The following is an 18,298-nucleotide window of genomic DNA, read 5'->3' on the forward strand; positions in this document are numbered from 1 at the left end:
ATTAAAAAATGGCCCCCGGCCTGCAAACATAGATAAAGACCACCTCCTTCTCTTTGGAAACCCTTGTGCCAAGTTTGGCAATGATGTCTCAAGAGGCTGATGCGCAGGTTGGAACTGTACCACCAAACTGGGCAACAATATTTTCAGTGGTCTCCAAATTGGCACATTTTGAACTCATTGTGCCAAAGTCACATTTTGGACCGCCATATTGATTCAGAACAACAGCCGGGGTCCCAACATTGATGAAAAGTGAGAACCCTCATGGCAATATAACTGGAGAGGCATTTGAACACACAGAACAAATGAGCAAACCATTTCCCAAAATACATAGAAGATAAGAACCCTTGGTCTGTTCCAGCAAGGAAGTTGGACACAGGAATAGAAGCAAAGGTGCCTCTGAATACCACACGCTGGGGAGGAGAAGCCTTTACTTTTTCTTTAACGTGTTCTAAAAACAAAATAGGCTGAACAGTTAATGACTTTTATTTCCTCATTTCAAATTTTGCAGATTTAATGAAACTTTAATTGGTTGATTAAGTGACTCAAAGGGGATAATTAACTGGCAAAGATGATTTAATCAAGGGACAGCCCTGGCTTTATGCAATGTGAACTGCAGGGTTTAATTGCTATCACACTTTCCTCTGAAGGAACTGCGTCTGCTACCATCACAGATGTGCGAACGGCGCTCTACCAACCTCAGTCCCAGCCTACTCCATATGGGCACTGCATGACTGACAATGGCATGGTCTACTCTTGGGGGATGCAATGGCTGAAGACACAGGGGAGCCAGCATATGCTGTGTACTTGTCTGGGCAATGGAGTCAGCTGCCAGGAAACAGGTACGAGGCATTTCAAATTCATAAAAGATTATCACTTAGGGATACTTGAGACTAATTGTAGGGGCTAGGTTTGATTGAGGTAGGTCTTTTAAAGATTGGCGCACCTTAGGAGAATGGATCACACCTTAGCTGTTTCACTGCTACCGACCGCAATAGGACTCAACTGGATCATGTAAAGGTGCTGAGGTGCCCTGCCTATTTCTTTGATCTCCTTTGACTACTATGCCTGAGTCACCATGTATGTCACCATGTAACACTTATTGCTACGATGTGATCATAGTTTAGAGAAGCAAGTCTCCCCATTCAACATCTCTCCTCAGAGAGAGAGCATTGAATACAAGAGCACTGAATACAACAGTTGGATGGTGCTGTAGAGTAAGTTATGATAGCTTCAAGCTGTAGGAAAAAGGGAAAAGGAGAAAAAAGCTCACTGTTAAGGAAGACCTTGCATTGCATTGTACTTGTGATTAGATGATAGGATAATGATGCAAAGTTTTGTTTCTAAAGCTGTGACCCAGACCTACGGTGGCAACGCCAATGGGGAGCCTTGTGTCTTGCCATTCACCTATAACGGGAGGACTTTCTACTCCTGCACTTCTGAAGGCCGAACTGATGGGACTCTCTGGTGCAGCACCACCTCAGACTTCGATCAGGACAAGAAATACTCTTTCTGCACAGAACAAAATGGTAAAGTTCTTTAAAAGGAATACATACTTGGGAGAAATAAGGTTTTGGGAGGCTAGCACTGTCCACGGAGGCACAGACCCATTAACTGAAATTTGCCATTGCTCCACTGAATTCAGTAACCGACTGTTTTCCCCTAACGTGACTTGTGAGGATGGAGGAAGACACAGCTGCAAGAAATACAGAATATAAAAGTCTGGTGGGTGTTGGTAGAGTGGGATGAGAAGTAGGATTTGAATCATAATGACCTCATAATAGAACCAGTTCAGTGCCATAGAGAAAATATTTTTCTACACCAGAAACCTAGGTTCAAAACTCTTGTCCTTGCCAAATAGCCACAGGCAGGTTATTTATTCTGCATGTTTCCATTTTATAAGACTGGAATTAACAGTAACATGACTCACCAGTTTACTGGCACTCAGACCATAGTCTGAAGAGAATGTAAATCTAAATAAATGGATCCGCCACTCAGGTTCACAACTGGTTTCTTCTTGGGAAAACTGCACTTCCAGAGATTGGGTTGGAGAATTCTTCTTAGGAATGATTGGCTAAGGAATGCTTGGAAATTACTCTCTAATTTCACTCATGTGCTTCTGCCCTGTGTCTCATCAGCTGGTTCCTGGAAATGCACAAGGAGTAGTATGTGAAGTTAGAATATATGTGCATGTGCAGTTACGTATATTTGTATGCTACCTTTTCACAGTTCGTACCATGCTCAGGGCCACTTACAACATAAAATTACATAACTACAACATAAAATGTAATTATAAACAATAAATAAAACACTAACAAATACAAAACCAAGCCGAACAATTTCCGCATAAATCACAACAAATTCAAAAGTAAAAATACAAGAGACCAACAGCAGCAACCCTCCCCTCCCAAAGAATACCCCAGCCCCTACGATGGCAGTTTGCTCCTTCTAGTCTTGTAGGGGAAGGAGATTGGGTAGAAGTGGAGCTGATAGTCGGAATAGAGCTCTGCATCCTTGATCCAGGGCCCTTTCTCTGTAGTTGTCTGACTGGCTTCTTTTCTTTTTTTCAAATTCCACTAAGACCTATGTCCATATTAGGCTTGAGGGGAAAGATGCCTCATGAGTATGATCAGTGCAATGCTCTGATGTCACTCCTTAGATCTTGAATCTGCAGCCAGGTTGCCATATATAGCAGCAAACAGAACCTGAGTCTTATGTGGCCTTTCCCCCCACCCCAAAGCATTTTGCCTCTGAGATGGGGAGGGAAATTTGCATTAAAGCAGGGATCTGCCTGTAGAGCGAAATAGTGCAGCAGGGAGTGGAGCTACTAGCTTTATCATACCAAGGCAGAAGCTGCCTGTCCAAATGATGTTAATGCTTTTAAACAATTCATTTGTCCATTATACGAAAGAAATACACCCAGTTGCAAAAGTGCTTCAGATAAAGGATGCCAGCTGGAGTCTCCTTAGCTGAATTTCTCCCCAGATTTTAGGGTTCTCAGTTAATTGATCTTGTTTGCTAATGTGCCGGTGCTGCTCCACAATGTGTCTTTCTTCCATTTTTTATTTCCATTGTTAATGAAGCTGAGCTGGTGTAATTTGCTATAGCTTCCAGTTTCCAGTCCCCCATTACAGGCTATCAAGGTGCACAAGTGTTTATAGAATATTGCACTAGCACTGGTGACACCACAGCTCCAATATGCACTTGACCATGAAGCGCTCTGAATGACCTTGAAAGGTTGTCAGCCTTGCAGGTTTGTAAGAATAAGGGGCAGGGGCAGGAAGCAGGGAGAAGACCCATATTCATCACTTTAAGCTCCCTGGAGGAAAGGCAGGAAAGGAATAGAATACCTAAACAAACAAACAAGCAAGCAAGCAAGCAAGCAAGCAAGCAAGCACACTGGTTAAAAGATCACATGAAAGGGAGACCTGATGTGATTGCATTGTTAATCAAAATCAAAGTTTGTAAATGTCATGAGAGAGCCAGTGTGGTGTAGTGGTTAAGAGCGGTAGTCACGTAATCTGGGTAACCAGGTTCGCTTCCCCGCTCCTCCACATGCAGCTGCTGGGTGACCTTGGGCCACTCACACTTCTTTGAAGTCTCTCAGCCCCACTCACCTCACAGAGTGTTTGTTGTGGGGGAGGAAGGGAAAGGAGAATGTTAGCCGCTTTGAGACTCCTGAAGGGGAGTGAAAGGCGGGATATCAAATCCAAACTCCTCTTCTTCTCCTTCTTCTTCTTCTTCTTCTTCTTCTTCTTCTTCTTCTTCTTCTTCTTCTTCATGATCTGTGTAAAATGTGTTCTCCAGTGCATAATCTAATAGTTACTTTGGATCGCTAGTAATCTGCCTCCTTACTTCAAATGAGTATATTCCTAGCTCTTTTAGTTGCAATAAAAAACCCTGGAAGCATTAGAGCTCAGATGATGCTTTCTAGTAACAAGAACTGCAATAGCTGGTGGCACGCAGGACTGACAGGACCAGTGGTCAGCTGCTTACTGGGAGGGAGAGGAGTGAGGTATCAGGCAAGACTGGCATGGTGCAAATGCACCAGCGAAACCAGTCCAGTGCTTCCACCAGTGCAGTTGGGTCTTCCTCCTCAACCTCCATCTCAGCAAGCAGCAGCAATACAACCAACCAGCGGTCAGGTAAGCGCTGCTGCCCCATCATTTCTGAGTTTCATTCCTTTGTTTACTTAATGTTTGTTCATCACTTTCATTTCCAAAAGTAACAACAGCTGCTAACAACAACATACCGGACTCAATACAATCAAGTTCTCATGTGCCTGCCTACTCTGTGGCCAGGAATTGGGGCATTACTTTCATGCTGCACCTACTTTTATCCCACTTTGATCTTTTTAAAGAATGAGCTTCCTTTAGCAACTGGGAGTGGCATTGATTATAATGTTGCCATGTCAAGGTCCACATGGAAGAGGGGAAAGAATAATTAAAATAGAACCACACAAGCATCTGCCTAGTCTTACTGGCTATTTTAAACCATTGGGTTGTAATTAGGAATATAAGTTAAGGTCTTATTTAAAGGCTTGGAGAGTGGTTCTGCTCTCAGGCAATCTGCCCACCATCCCACTGATTTTCCAGGATTTGAGTAAAATTGTCCCTGCCCTGCCCTAGCAGCTACTTCTGCACTATGATGAAGCTGTAAAGTCAGTGAGTTAAGACCTCCCATTGCCTCCAACTTAAAATAGCCCTCTATCTCCCTCTCCCTCTCCTTTATTTACATGATTAAGAACAGAGAGATGTTATACAGCCCCAACCAAGGAGCAGTGGCAGATAAAATTAATCGACTGTGCCGAAATGGCAAAACTCATGGGAAGAATTAAAAACCAGGAAGAGTTAACTTTTAATAAATGGGGAAAATATATAGTTTATTTGAAAAATTTGAAAAATTATTGCAAACAATTAAATTCATTAGCAGGTTTGATGTAAACTTGTAACTAAAGAATTGAAATAAGGAATAATTAAGGATTAGTAAAAATTGGATGTATAAAGGAGATGCAGGGGGGATAATTATAACATAAGGACCCACAAAGGGGTGGGAGGGAAGTCAAAGGATATGTGCTTTGCGTTGGTTTTTTTATTGTTTTGTAAAATTTGAAAAATTCAAAAATTAAAAGAGCAGAGAGATGTCTCTTAGTGAACATCTTCTGCTCCGGTTTCCCAGTGCTCCAGCGATGTGTCTTTATCTTTCCCGCCCAGTCTCTAGATTAGAGCATAGATGAGGCCCTGTTTTAAAAAAAGCCTGAGGATCAGTGGCATTTCTGAAGCACCAGGGAATGAAAATGATGACTGTATTAGATTCACAATTCTTGGGTGAGCAGGAGTCATATCTGGCTTCAACTCTTGAGAGCAGAGTTTGGTTTTCACATTCGCCAGGAACTTTTTTTGAGAGGGTGAAGAAAACCATTTGTGGAGGACTGCTTTTGCAACTTAACAAGAGTGTAGACCATATTGGTTAGATGCTTTGCAAGTTTATTCCATTCACCCTCACAACAACCCTGTTTTGGAACCAAAGGCTGTGGCTGAAGATACATGAAGTCTTATGAGGAACGGCTAAGGGAGCTGGGCATGTTTAGCCTGGAGAAGAGGAGGTTAAGGGGTGATATGATAGCCATGTTCAAATATATAAAAGGATGTCACATAGAGGAGTGAGAAAGGTTGTTTTCTGCTGCTCCAGAGAAGCGGACACGGAGCAATGGATCCAAACTACAAGAAAGAAGATTCCACCTAAACATTAGGAAGAACTTCCTGACAGTAAGAGCTGTTTGACAGTGGAATTTGCTGCCAAGGAGTGTGGTGGAGTCTCCTACTTTGGAGGTCTTTAAGCAGAGGCTTGGCAACCATATGTCAGGAGTGCTCTGATGGTGTTTCCTGCTTGGCAGGGGGTTGGACTCGATGGCCCTTGGGGTCTCTTCCAACTCTATGATTCTATGATTCTTCTCGCAAATTTATTTTAATATTTTTTTATTTTTTTCTTCAGAAAGAACATAATCACATAACTAATAAAGTGATGGGCATAATAATTGGGCATGTGCTTGGTTGAGGGTAACTCTGTATAGGTTTTTTGAGCTTGTGTAGGATTAGGACTCTGTAAGGAATGCCCTGCTGAGCTGGAATTCAAATCAAGCTTTCTTAAGAGCAAAGACTCTGTATTGCAGCAAATTGCATACTCTGAAGTGACATATCAAAAACACCACTATCCTGAATATTGTGATGTTATGGAGATGGGTCTCTGTGAATGGCAGTCATGCTAAGAAGTCAAGAGAAGGCTTTGCAATGTCCACTTCCATGAATGGCTATTTCTGTCTTGCAGTCTTGGTTCAGACACGTGGTGGAAACTCCAACGGTGCCCTGTGCCACTTCCCCTTCCTCTACAACAACCAGAATTACACTGACTGCACTTCTGAGGGACGGAGAGACAGTATGAAGTGGTGTGGAACCACCCCAAACTATGACGCTGATCAAAAATTTGGATTTTGTCCCATGGCAGGTATGTCGAACATATATTTAGTGAGAGTCCAGTACTAAGATGTTTGACTGGTGCTCTAATTCTTTGCAGATTGTGAAAGAATTTTGTCTATGTGATGCTGAAAGATCACTAATTAAGCCTCGGCAGCTGTCTATAAATATTAGCCTCAATCATATTCAGCCAATATTCCATTCTGGAATCTAGGACCTTGTGGGAATGCAACTTTTCCTTAATTCAAAATAAGAGTGCAAGCTTCAGCAGTAGCTGCAAATTCCAAATTGCATCCCCCTCCCAATGTAAATTAATCTCATTTGATATGCGTTGCTGAAATAGTTTTACATTACAACTTTAGCAAACACATTAATATCAAAACTCTTATGGAATCAGTAAGACAGAATGAAAATTTGTTCAAATATTTTAACAAAATTGTTTGAAATTGTTCAAAAAAGAAGATTGCCACTGTACTTTGCTTAATATGAAGCATGGCGTACACAAACATAGTCCCCAACAAACAAACCTCACACTCTTTGTTATTCCTTGAACAGCTCATGAGGAAATCTGTACCACCAATGATGGAGTCATGTACCGTGTTGGAGACCAGTGGGACAAACAGCATGACATGGGCCATATGATGAGGTGCACTTGTATGGGAAATGGGCGTGGAGAGTGGACCTGCATTGCTTATTCTCAGCTTAGAGGTATTTGCCCATTTCTGCTTGTATGCTCAACTTGATACGGCCATTTGCCGTCTGTATGACAAGGATTAATTAGAGTGGTCATATGATGTGGGTGCAAGGGGGTACGTAATCTTCAGATATGATTTTGTTGTTGTTGTTGTTTAGTCATTAAGTCATGTCCGACTCTTTGTGACCCCATGGACCAGAGTACACCAGGCACTCCTGTCTTCCACTGCCTCCTACAGTTTGGTGAAACTTGTGTTGGTAATAATAATAATTTATTATTTATACCCCGCCCATCTGGCTGAGTTTCCCCAGCCACCCTGGGCGGCTCCCAATCAAGTGTTAAAAACAGTACAGAATTAAATATTAAAAACTTCTCTAAGCAGGGCTGCCTTCAGATGTCTTTTAAAGATAGGTAGCTTCGAGAACCAGCATAGTTTGACCGAACTGCGGGAGGCAGTGGAAGGCAGGAGTGCCTGGCGTGCTCTGGCCCATGGGGTCACGAAGAGTTGGACACGACTAAAGCAACAACAACAAAAGCTTCGAGAACACTGTCCAACCATCTCGTCCTCTGTCGTCCCCTTCTCCTTGTGCCCTCCATCTTTCCCAGCATCGGGGTCTTTTCCAGGGAGTCTTCTCTTCTCATGAGGTGGCCAAAGTATTGGAGCCTCAGCTTCACGATCTGTCCTTCCAGTGAGCAGTCAGGGCTGATTTCCTTCAGAATGGAGAGGTTTGATCTTCTTGCAGTCCATGGGACTCTCAAGAGTCTCCTCCAGCACCATAATTCAAAAGCATCAATACTTCAGCAATCAGCCTTCTTTATGGTCCAGCTCTCACTTCCATACATCACTACTGGGAAACCCATAGCATTAACTATATGGACTTTTGTTGGCAAGGTGATGTCTCTGCTTTTTAAGATGCTGTCTAGGTTTGTCATTGCTTTTCTTCAGATATGATAAAGCTCTCTTAATTCTTTATTAACTTCTAGATCGTATTATTCAATTGGCTTCATTGGGAATTGAGGCAATCCCTGCAAAACTCAGGGCATTTAGTGCAGCTATGAGTAATAATGGGCAAGGCTCTTTGCTCTCCTGAGCGAAATTTTATGAGGAGTGTAGTAGTCTCTGGTGGAAAATTTCAGTTCCTGAAAATTGCTAGAGACACATAGACATTTACTCTGAGACAAAAATCTCTCACACAAACTTCTTGAATCCTTCTTTGCCATTTGTGCATTTGAGGCCTGGTACAGACCATTTTTGTCTCCTTGCGGTTGCCCACAGGAGAGCGTGAGGCTGGGCTTGGAAATCCGATGGTCAGCACAAGGCAGTGCCAAACTGGCTCCACCACGAAGGGGTGGAAGTTTAGGTGACGCTGGTGGTCTTCTGCCACTCTGCTGGGATGGTGTAAATTGCAGCAGCTCCACAATATGGCATGGCAGTGGGCCTGCACTCATTTCTCTGCTGCTTTGCCATACGCACCGCAAGCAACTTGAGATCTCAGGCTGATCTTGTGGCTTCGCAAATGCTGCTTTGTACTCCAATGCTGGATGGTGCCCAAAGCCAGCATTCAGACTTCTGACCTTGAAAAAAGAAAAGAATTGCTGAGTAAATATAATACATCCCCTTTGAAATGGGATAAAGCATGTGCAGATGAAATGCATGCATACTAACTTGCATAAACAGAATCTCAGGTGCTTTAGTATAGGATCTCCTGTATCTACCCTTTTGGTACCATGTAGACACCACTCCCAGATTAGTTTGGTTGGTACAGATGTGCTGAAGGACGAGTGTGGAGCCCCTTCTTCAGTGATATCTTCCTTGGATGAGGAGGAATCACTAATCTACAGGAAAACTGGGTAGGAAATTCTACTGAAAGTTCCTGAGAAGTGCTTAGACAGCATGAAAGAAAAATAAAAGAAGGTGAGAGTGCAGACATTTCATCATCTTGCATTTGCCTCACACCAGTGGATTACTGTTTAGAAGAAACAGGGTGGAGAGAAGACTTCCAGCTGCTGCTGAAATGGAATATAATTTATAGGGGACAGTCTGTTCCTGATTTTTCTTTGGCACGTTATGTAGCTCCGTAACTTCCCAGTTCCTTGTGTTAGTGTTGCCCAAAGTGTAGGTAGGCTTAGAGTGATCTCTAGTTGTGCTCGCCCTGCTGTGTCACTACTGTACTCTCCACTGAAGTGGTGATTCAGAATTAAAGCTGATTTTTATTGCCACTAGGCGATCCAGTTGTTATTCTGTACACCTGAGGGATTGGTGTTGGAAGGAAAGCAAAATACATTTTAAGATTTTGAATTGTGTTGGCTTTTCAGTCTTTTTATGAAATTCAGTATCCCCCCCTCAAACCTTTGTAAAGAAATTGGGAACAGGGCTGGGCGATATTAGGTTTTCAACACTGGGGTGTATCACCAGCCAAACATCATGCTTTGGCGATATACCGTGATGTTGAAAAAAGATGCCTTGTCCCCAGTGCTTTGCTGGTCGGGGCCAAAGCAGCTGAACCAGGTCCACTCAGCTGGGGGGTAGGAGGGCTCCTGCCCCACAGCTGAGCGAGCCCATCCTGTGATAGAGCCTGAGAGACTCCGATTGCAGGACTTCTTCTGCCTTTACTAGCATGGGCGGGTTGGTGGGCAAGCAACCTCCTTCTCTCAGGAGAAAGAGGCATCTCTCTCTCTCCCTCTCTCTCTCTCTCTCTCTCTCTCTCTCTCTCTCTCACACACACACACACACACACACACACACACGCCCAAAGATGGAGGGAGCCCAGCGATACAGCTTGCTTCTCCCTCTGCGCTGGCATGAGGGGCAGACTGTGATGGTGGTTTTACTCAGCAGGATATCTGCTTCTATTGCTCAGCTGCAGCTCTTTCTCCCTCAGCATACTGGGCCCTGGAGGGACTCAGGAGTGGGGCGGTTTCACTGAGTTAAACCATTATTGGGGTCTGCCCCTCATACCAGTCCTGGGTGATATATTGATATATCACCCAGGCCCAAGACTGATACTGAGAGTAATTGTAGCATGAAAGAACCAATGTTAAAAAACACATACACACAAACAAGAGTGTTGCGTGAGCAGAAGCCCCTTCACATGCAACTGGCTCCGTGAGGAAAAGGGGCTGTAGGGGGTGTCACTGGCTGCAGCCCATTTGTTGCACCACTTCCTCAGTCCACACATGCAGGGGGAATCCTCTGCATGGACTTCCACACGAGTTGACCTTCGGTGATATTGTGAGTGTCTTTCCCTTTTGTCCATTCTCAGCACTTGGATGTTGAGGGCAGGAAAGCTGTGCAGCATCGGTGGGTAGGGTTTAAATGCCTGAATCACTTTCCTCTAAAGATGAAATACGGTCGATTCACAGCTCTGCATTAGAGTGTCAGCTGTTAACATTTCAGTCAATCGAATGAAACAGGGTTCTATTACAGTATGCATGAAGGAGATTTTAAGGCTGATGCAAGTGATGCATACAGCTATTTTGCACCCATAAAACTAGCTTTTCTTTAATATTCAGGTCAAAGGTCTGCATGGGTATGTGCAAGGCCATAGTCTGGATTTGCAGTTGTTTCTATTTCTTCTCTTTAGCCTGCTTGGTGTTTTTTAACAAAGACTAAGGATTGAAGCAAGAGAGAAAGCACGTTGGTCCCAAATATAATACTCATTATACCGTATTTTTCGGACTATTGGACGCACCGGTCCATAGGACGCACCTAGATTTGGGGGGGGGGGGAAATAAAGGCAAAAAAAATTTATCCCCCCCCCCCGCCAGGCGCGGGGCTGGGGCGGGGAAGCCCGAGCTTCCCCCTCCCCCAGAACGGGACCCAGAGCCATGCCGAAGCTGCGCGCAGCTTTGGCATCGCTCTGGGAACTTGCGGGGCTGGGGGAGGAGGAAGCCTTCCGCCAGCCTCCAAACCATGTCGGGAGACAGCGGGATGGCGCGCTGCGCCTCTCCCGCTGTCCCCCGAGTTTGCAGGGCTGGCGACGGGGAGGAGCAGGCTTCTTCCCCCGCCAGCCTTCTAGACAAGTCGGGGGACAGCGGCAAAGGCGCGCTGCGCCTCTCCCGCTGTCCCCCGAGTTTGCAGGGCTGGCGATGGGGAGGAGCAGGCTTCTCCCCCCGCCAGTCTTCTAGACAAGTCGGGGGACAGCGGCAAAGGCGCGCTGCGCCTCTCCCGCTGTCCCCCGAGTTTGCGGGGCTGGCGACGGGGAGGAGCAGGCTTCTCCCCCCGCCAGCCTTCTAGGCAAGTCGGGGGACAGCGGGAAGGGCGCGCTGCGCCTCTCCCGCTGTCCCCCGAGCTTGTGGGGCTGGCGGTGGGGCTCTCCTGAAGCCTGGAGGCTCCCCCCCCCAGCCTCCAGATCAGGTCGGGGAATAGCGGGATGGCGGAGCGCCGCCATCCCGCTTTTCCCCGACCTGATCTGGAGGTTGTGGGGATGGTGGGGGGGAGAAGCAGGCTTGCTTCTCCCCCCCCCCCGCCAGCCTCCAGATCAGGTCGGGGAAAAGCGGGATGGCGACTATTGGACGCACCGGTCCATAGGACGCACCTAGATTGGGGGGGGGGGAAGCCTGCATTCGCACCATAGGACGCACACACATTTCCCCTTCATTTTTGGAGGGGAAAAAGTGCGTCCTATAGTGCGAAAAATACGGTATTTAGTAGTAGTACTTTGCTGCCTGATGTTTAATAGCCTTGTAGAAGAAATAGCAGGATAGTGGTCAGAGACTTGATTAAGGGGTTTTAGGGAATGAGCCCTTTATAGAAATTGCATATTGTCTAGATTTTATTTCTCGCATCAGAAGCTTAGTGCCAAGAAAAAATGCAAGCTTGTGGATCAGGGAGTATTTTAACCTGATTGTGTAAACCTATAGTTTTCTATATTTATGTGGAAATTGGTTAATTCTCTGTAGGTGACTTTGCTGTGCTTTGGAAAAACTTGTGCAACTTGTTTCACAATAGAGCACCATTAATCGGGTGATTGCTCAGTAACCTGTATTTGTTCAAAGTAATCAATAGCACAAATATTGTACTTGTATCTTAAAACAGACCAGTGTATAGTTGATGGGGTCACCTATGATGTAAACCAGACCTTCCACAAACGCCATGAGGAAGGACACATGTTGAACTGTACATGCTTTGGTCAAGGTCGGGGAAGATGGAAATGTGATCCTGTGGGTAAGTCCATTCTCAACTGAACTTCCTGAAATATCGAGAGCCAGAGAGAGGGGGAAGGAACAGTAAGGCTTTTGCCAAACCCCAGTTTGATAGCAGGTATTATAATAAATGAGTGAAGCTATGTTTGATGTTAAAAGTCAGATCATGCCATCTTTTAAAGGCTGCATTCTCTGTAAAACTATTACAAAAATCTGTTACCAAATACTGCCTACCTAAAACTTTGCTAATGTAACTAGTATATACCACCTCTTCACAGCATTTGAATGTAGGTTGCTTATAAGCCTGTAGTATACGCAAATCACCCTGCTTGCCCATGAATTGGGGCCATAACATTTAATTTTCAAAGATGCAAATTGGAATAATTTTTAAAACTACTCCCATGAACGTTTTGAGATGACTTTGGTTTCTCTTTGACCCGATCCACCCTCTTACTCACCTTTCTCCAAACTAGAAAGCCCCAAAATAGCATAGCCTCTCCTCATATGGGAACACAGTTTGAAACTTTCACCATGAAGTTTTTCTAGTCTCTTGAACCAAAAGCTTCAAAGGCAGTTCTAGCAAATATTATCTTACCTGAGGCTAAGCCTGTTTTACTTGGCTGACTGTACTCTGCTAGGACTAATGAAGATTTGAATTGTGTGAACAGCACTCTTGAACCTGGTCATAGCTAAGACTATTTCTAAGAATGAACACATGGCTGTTTTCTCACCAAAGAAACATTCCTAATTTTGTTTGCATGTTTAGGCCTGGGTGTTTGATAGCTGGTTATTTAATCCCTGGGGAGCTTTAATGTTTTTCCTGGCAAGCATTTATAAGGTCCTAGTGGTTAAGTTCTTCTTCATTTAAAATAGATCTGTGCAGGTTTACTGAACCACATTCTGCAGCTTAGTAAATGTGAGGCTGTTGCAAATGGCTGCTTGGGGGAAAGGGAGTTTTGTTTGAAAATGAGTTAGAAAGTTCTGTAAAATGGGCTGTTTCCATCTTTGCCATGCATTTTTGGGGGGAAATTGCTGCAGTTAGCACCTAGTAAAACTTATTAATAAAGCTCCCATCTGCAATGCACTAAGATAAATGTGAAGCAACATGATTAAGGCTCATTTAAGTATTCTGGAATTTCAGAATCTACTTTCCACTTAAAACTCTGCTCCTAATAGTATAGTTTAGAATTACAGGGACAGTGAATAAGAGAATACAAAGATCTAAATATTGAAATGGCATGATTCTACACCCCTAAAATACATTGAAATTTTGCTATTTCATGTTATCAGCAGAAGCAGACCTGAATTTAAAAGAAAGCAAATTTTGGCCATTGGTGGAGATACAAATGGGATGTATATTTGTCACGTACCCCAAAAGCACTATTTGCTGTTTTCACATTTTCATAATAGAATCCTAGAGAACTACGAGTAAATCTGCTCCCACCGAAACGATTCCCTTCTACACAATTATTTATGGCACATGTGTCCTACTTATCAGACATTACATCAGAAAGCCACAGACTCCTTGACTAAATCCTTTCCTCTCAGCTTTAGTTTTCAGTCTGCATGATAGAATTAATAATGGTAAGTTGTGTGATAGTTGTGTTGAAGGGTTCTCTGCTGTAGTCTTTCTATCTGGCCTTGGGCATGTGACTTTCCCTTAATAGGTGGGAAGGAGCAAGGTTTTGAATGGAATTCATTCCATTCAGGCACAGGAACCTGCTGGTGATAAGGTTCCAACCCTGGGCCAGTGACTCAAGTGAGAAATGGATCCTGATGGGTTGCCCCTCTAAAAGACATGCCAAGACTATGCTATTTGCAACAGATGGGGAAGCCCCAGCTGGGCCCACTTTGAAACCCCACTTCTTGTGAAGAGCACAGGCAAGTTGGGGGGGAAATATGGGAATTTCAAAGGGCCATATGGAAATGTGGAAACAGGAGTGTCGAGTCTGTAAGCCTGAAGAACCCCACACTTGAAATTTCTGTGAAATAACCACACATTCCCCACTTGGTTTTCTGCTTCCAGACCAGTGCCAAGATTCTGAAAGCCAGACCTTTTACCAGATTGGGGATTCGTGGGAGAAGCACGTTCATGGTGTCAGATATCAGTGCTACTGTTATGGCCGTGGCATTGGAGAGTGGCACTGCCAGCCTTTGACCGCATACACAGGTAAGAAGCTGTGGGATGAACAATCGGTTGTTGTTTTTTTAAAGGATCCAGTATGTATCCTTTGAGCATGTTTTCTTGTTTTCAGTGATTCCATGTGAGCAGAACTTTGCATAAGACCCTTTTCTCTTGCAGAGAATCCTGTTTCCTAAGAATCTTATCTTTTATGGTTTTGATCACATTTTTAATGTAAGAGAGAGAAGTTAGAAAGTAATCAGGTCCAAAACATGTGTCCCATGAATTACAAGAATCAAACTTGCATGTCTTTAATGTTATTTCCATTGAATTGTACATTTGGGTCTCTATACTATTCACATTGTGATTTTTAAATTATTATCATTTTAGCATCCTTCCAGCTGCCTCTTCACCATATTGATTTTCAGGGCAATGGTTACTCTTTACTTGCACACACCTTTCCTTCTCTTTACTTGCACACACCTTTCCTTCTTTTAGCTGTTCAGACTGATTTTTTTTATAATGGATTTTGAAGCTCACTGTTAGATACTTTTTTTCCTCCTGGTGGGGCTGCTTCTTTGCTTCTAACAGCTTCGTGGCAAGGATGATAGCTTTTAGTACCTGGCATGACCAGCTCTCTGAACAAAATGTTTGAACTGTCCTGATCATCCAGTTCCAGGAATTTTGCATAGATGTGGTTGATACGAGTTTGTTTGTTCAGCTCCAGCCTTATGCGCATACATTGATAAGAGAGGCTGCTGAGTTGACCTTTGGGCTTTCAAACCGCATTTGCAGCTTTGTTTTTACTAGCTTTTAAATTTATGGATGAGCATCACAGTGCCTAGTGGTAGGTGGTGGCCTAGTTATCCCATAAAATAAATAACTTGTGAGTAAGCAGGAGTTTATTGCTTCCACATATTGATTCTGGGATTATAGCCTGGGAATTGCAAGATTTGCTTTGGGAAGTGTGTCTTTTTTCTTCCCAATTTTTTGCTAATATAGGATTAGACAGGGTTTGAGGTTGGACTTGAGCTCTGTCTGAAGACTTGTGTGTAACTCAAGCATAGTTGCATATCCTACGCCATTGAAGATGAAGGAACAAAAGAAACCTCTGTTCCAGGCTGAGTCAGTGATGAATATATAGTATTTTGTTAGGGGGAGACCTAGACAGTCTTGCTGTCTTGCTTTGCTGTGGGTCAGTGAACTTGGCTGCCGGATTATATGGCCAGAAAGTTCTAAAAGGTAGTTAAATCCTATCACTGCAAGGTAGGGTTTCCATTCATCATGTGCTTATCATGTGCTGACCCAAACCATCCAGAGCTAGTATGTGCTCGAAGTGGAAGGTAAGATGTTGCCTACTAAGTGGATGGCTCCCTTCCTTAAGCAATATGGAACTCCAGTGTTGTGGGGAAAAACATTCCCAGCTCAACATTCTTTGAAGGGCAGTAGTAGATGGAAAATTAAGGACCTTTCCACCTTGCCTTCCTTCCTTAATAGTCCATTATAATTTTGGAATGGTTTATAATCATTCTTCTGAGATAATAGTCCATAATTTTGTTGGAGCTTCTAATTTGTTTATTCAAGGGAATGTCCAAGAGGTTGAAGAAGGAAGTACATTTTGTTATCTGGTATAGATAACTGAGTACACATAACTTGCACCAACTGAGAATGCCATAGTAACACAAACTTTTCTTGGGAAAAGTAAGTAGTTATCAGGAAAGAACTGGGTTCCATTTTTATGAATTTTGTAGTAGAAAGTGGCATACATTTAAACATGCATGCACTATTGTCCACCTGTTGCAAAATATGTGTGTTTTGTACTGAGATGGGAACAGTAAATGTTGAATGAGATGCAGCCCAGACCAATTTCCCAGCCCCACTCAAGATTATCTACTTGTTGAGTTAATATCCTGCTTTTCCATTGGCATGTTCAAGGTAGTTAACAATGTTGCACAGAACAATTCCTATAACTGTTCACATGGAGGATGCTTCCCACAGGAAGCTGGAGAACTGGATTTGACTCTTCCCATGACTGCTGCCAGTTTACATTCTTTGAGGGGCAGTAGTAGATGGAAAATTAAGGACTGATTTTCTTAGATTGGGCCTTCTTTGTGACAAAGTATACTTTGTGGGATTCATAGTTCACCAGAGGAACAAGAATGTTGACTCTGGAGGGTCAGCATGCATTCAGGGCTGAAACACCCTGGGATTCCTTGTTCCTGTAGGCAGTGTTCTATTACCTCAGGATAACAATTCTGAGATACAGTGGTGCCTCGCAAGACGAAATTAATTCATTCCGTGAGTTTTTTCGTCTAGCGAATTTTTCGTCTTGTGAAGCACGGTGTCGGAAAAGTTTTGGAAAAGCTTCAAAAATCACCAAAAACCTCAAAAAAGGCTACCACACTGCGTTCTATGAGTTGCTCCTCGAAGTCAAGTCACAACTTATTAACGGTGTTAAGAAAAAGGAAACAAACTTGCAAGACGTTTTCGTCTTACGAAGCAAGCCCATAGGGAAATTCGTCTTGCGAAGCAGCTCAAAAACCGCAAAACCCTTTCGTCTTGCGAGGCATTCGTCTTTGGGGGCACCACTGTAGCACCCCTGAAAATAGCAAGACTTATTTTGGGGCTGGTTGAGCTGTGAGACTCAGGACATAGAACATGAGGTGGAGTGTGGCCTGCACGAGAGTCACTACTCCAAAGTGATAGTATTCTGTTGAGAGAAATAGTACATCTTGAGGCATGTGAAATGAAAACACAAGTCCTCAGGTTCCTCTGGTTGGCTTTTGCAGCTATAATTGAGTCCTGGTATTCTTGTGCAACAACCCTTCTCAAGGAGTTATGTGGAATATGTGTACCCTCAGAATAGTAGCCAAGGCCTCTTCTTAGATACACGATGGATGGAAAATGTGGGGGTAAATCAAACAACCGAGTTCCTGAGTATCTCTTTGGCAGTTGAGACCATTTCAAAGCTAGCCCCAGCATGGGAGGGGGCTTGTTTTTATTGAAGCTTTTAAAAGTTTCCACAGGTATGTATGCTGTACAGTTGTCCAAACAAGTTAGCAAAGGGAAACTTCTTTAAAAGGAAGAATTTAATTGCTAAAATAACAGAGGGTTCCACAGAGCCAGACAGTTCCTTGCTGATGTGCTGTGGGGATTTAAGTCTTGCTCACTAAACACCATATACTCATTCAGAAGCTGTACTGAATCAGCATTTAACTGGAAATTTGATGCAGGTGGTACAAAACAAACAAACTGAAGGTTAAAATGAGTTGAGCATCAATAAAATGAAAAGCAGGGGCTGTGAATTTAATAACTTTTTATTCTCGTGGGTGACCTGGCAAATCACTAACTCTCAGTCTGACCTACTCACCTGGTTGTTATGAGCATAAAAGAGGGATAAGGGGAACCAGTAAGTTCTGAGTGTGAGTTGATTTGGAAATTAATGCAATACAATTGGAAAGCCCTTGCATGTGTAATGCAGCAGCCATATCACACTCCTTTTGTGATGTGCCAACATCACAAAAACTTGTATATATTACCTGCTTCCACATTTCATTTCCTGGTGAATCTCACCATAAGAATGCCATACTTTTCCATGTATAGGTTTTTTTACTCCAAAATAATGTTAAAAAACAGGGGTCATCTTATACACGGGGGTCATCTTCCCCCATTTTCCCCCAAAATAGGGGTCGTGTAATAAAAATCCGGTAACTCTTGAAGATTGTGTTGTGTTTTGCCAAAAAGAAAAAAAAAGGTGAACACAATCCTTATACTACTGTACAATGTAGGTGGGTTATGATTATTGGAGACAGGAGGGAAATACGAAAATAAATTTACTTGAAAAAGATGCATAGATGTAGCTGTAAG

General features: G+C 43.4%; 1 protein-coding gene across 8 annotated transcripts in view; it reads left to right on the forward strand.

Annotated features, from left to right (window-relative positions):
- Positions 1-18,298, forward strand: part of FN1 (fibronectin 1) — a 75,639-nt gene that overhangs the window by 12,691 nt on the left and 44,650 nt on the right. For all 8 annotated transcript variants that reach the window (XM_083471525.1, XM_083471527.1, XM_083471528.1 and 5 more), the window contains exons 7-12: positions 648-839; positions 1,347-1,526; positions 6,325-6,501; positions 7,026-7,178; positions 12,203-12,331; positions 14,336-14,479. In XM_083471525.1, coding sequence (XP_083327651.1) covers positions 648-839; positions 1,347-1,526; positions 6,325-6,501; positions 7,026-7,178; positions 12,203-12,331; positions 14,336-14,479 — 975 coding nt within the window. The remainder of the gene's footprint in view (positions 1-647; positions 840-1,346; positions 1,527-6,324; positions 6,502-7,025; positions 7,179-12,202; positions 12,332-14,335; positions 14,480-18,298) is intronic.

The sequence above is a fragment of the Podarcis liolepis genome (genome assembly GCF_965112155.1).
Source record: "Podarcis liolepis genome assembly, chromosome: 1".
In the NCBI taxonomy this organism is placed as follows: Eukaryota; Metazoa; Chordata; class Lepidosauria; order Squamata; family Lacertidae; genus Podarcis; species Podarcis liolepis.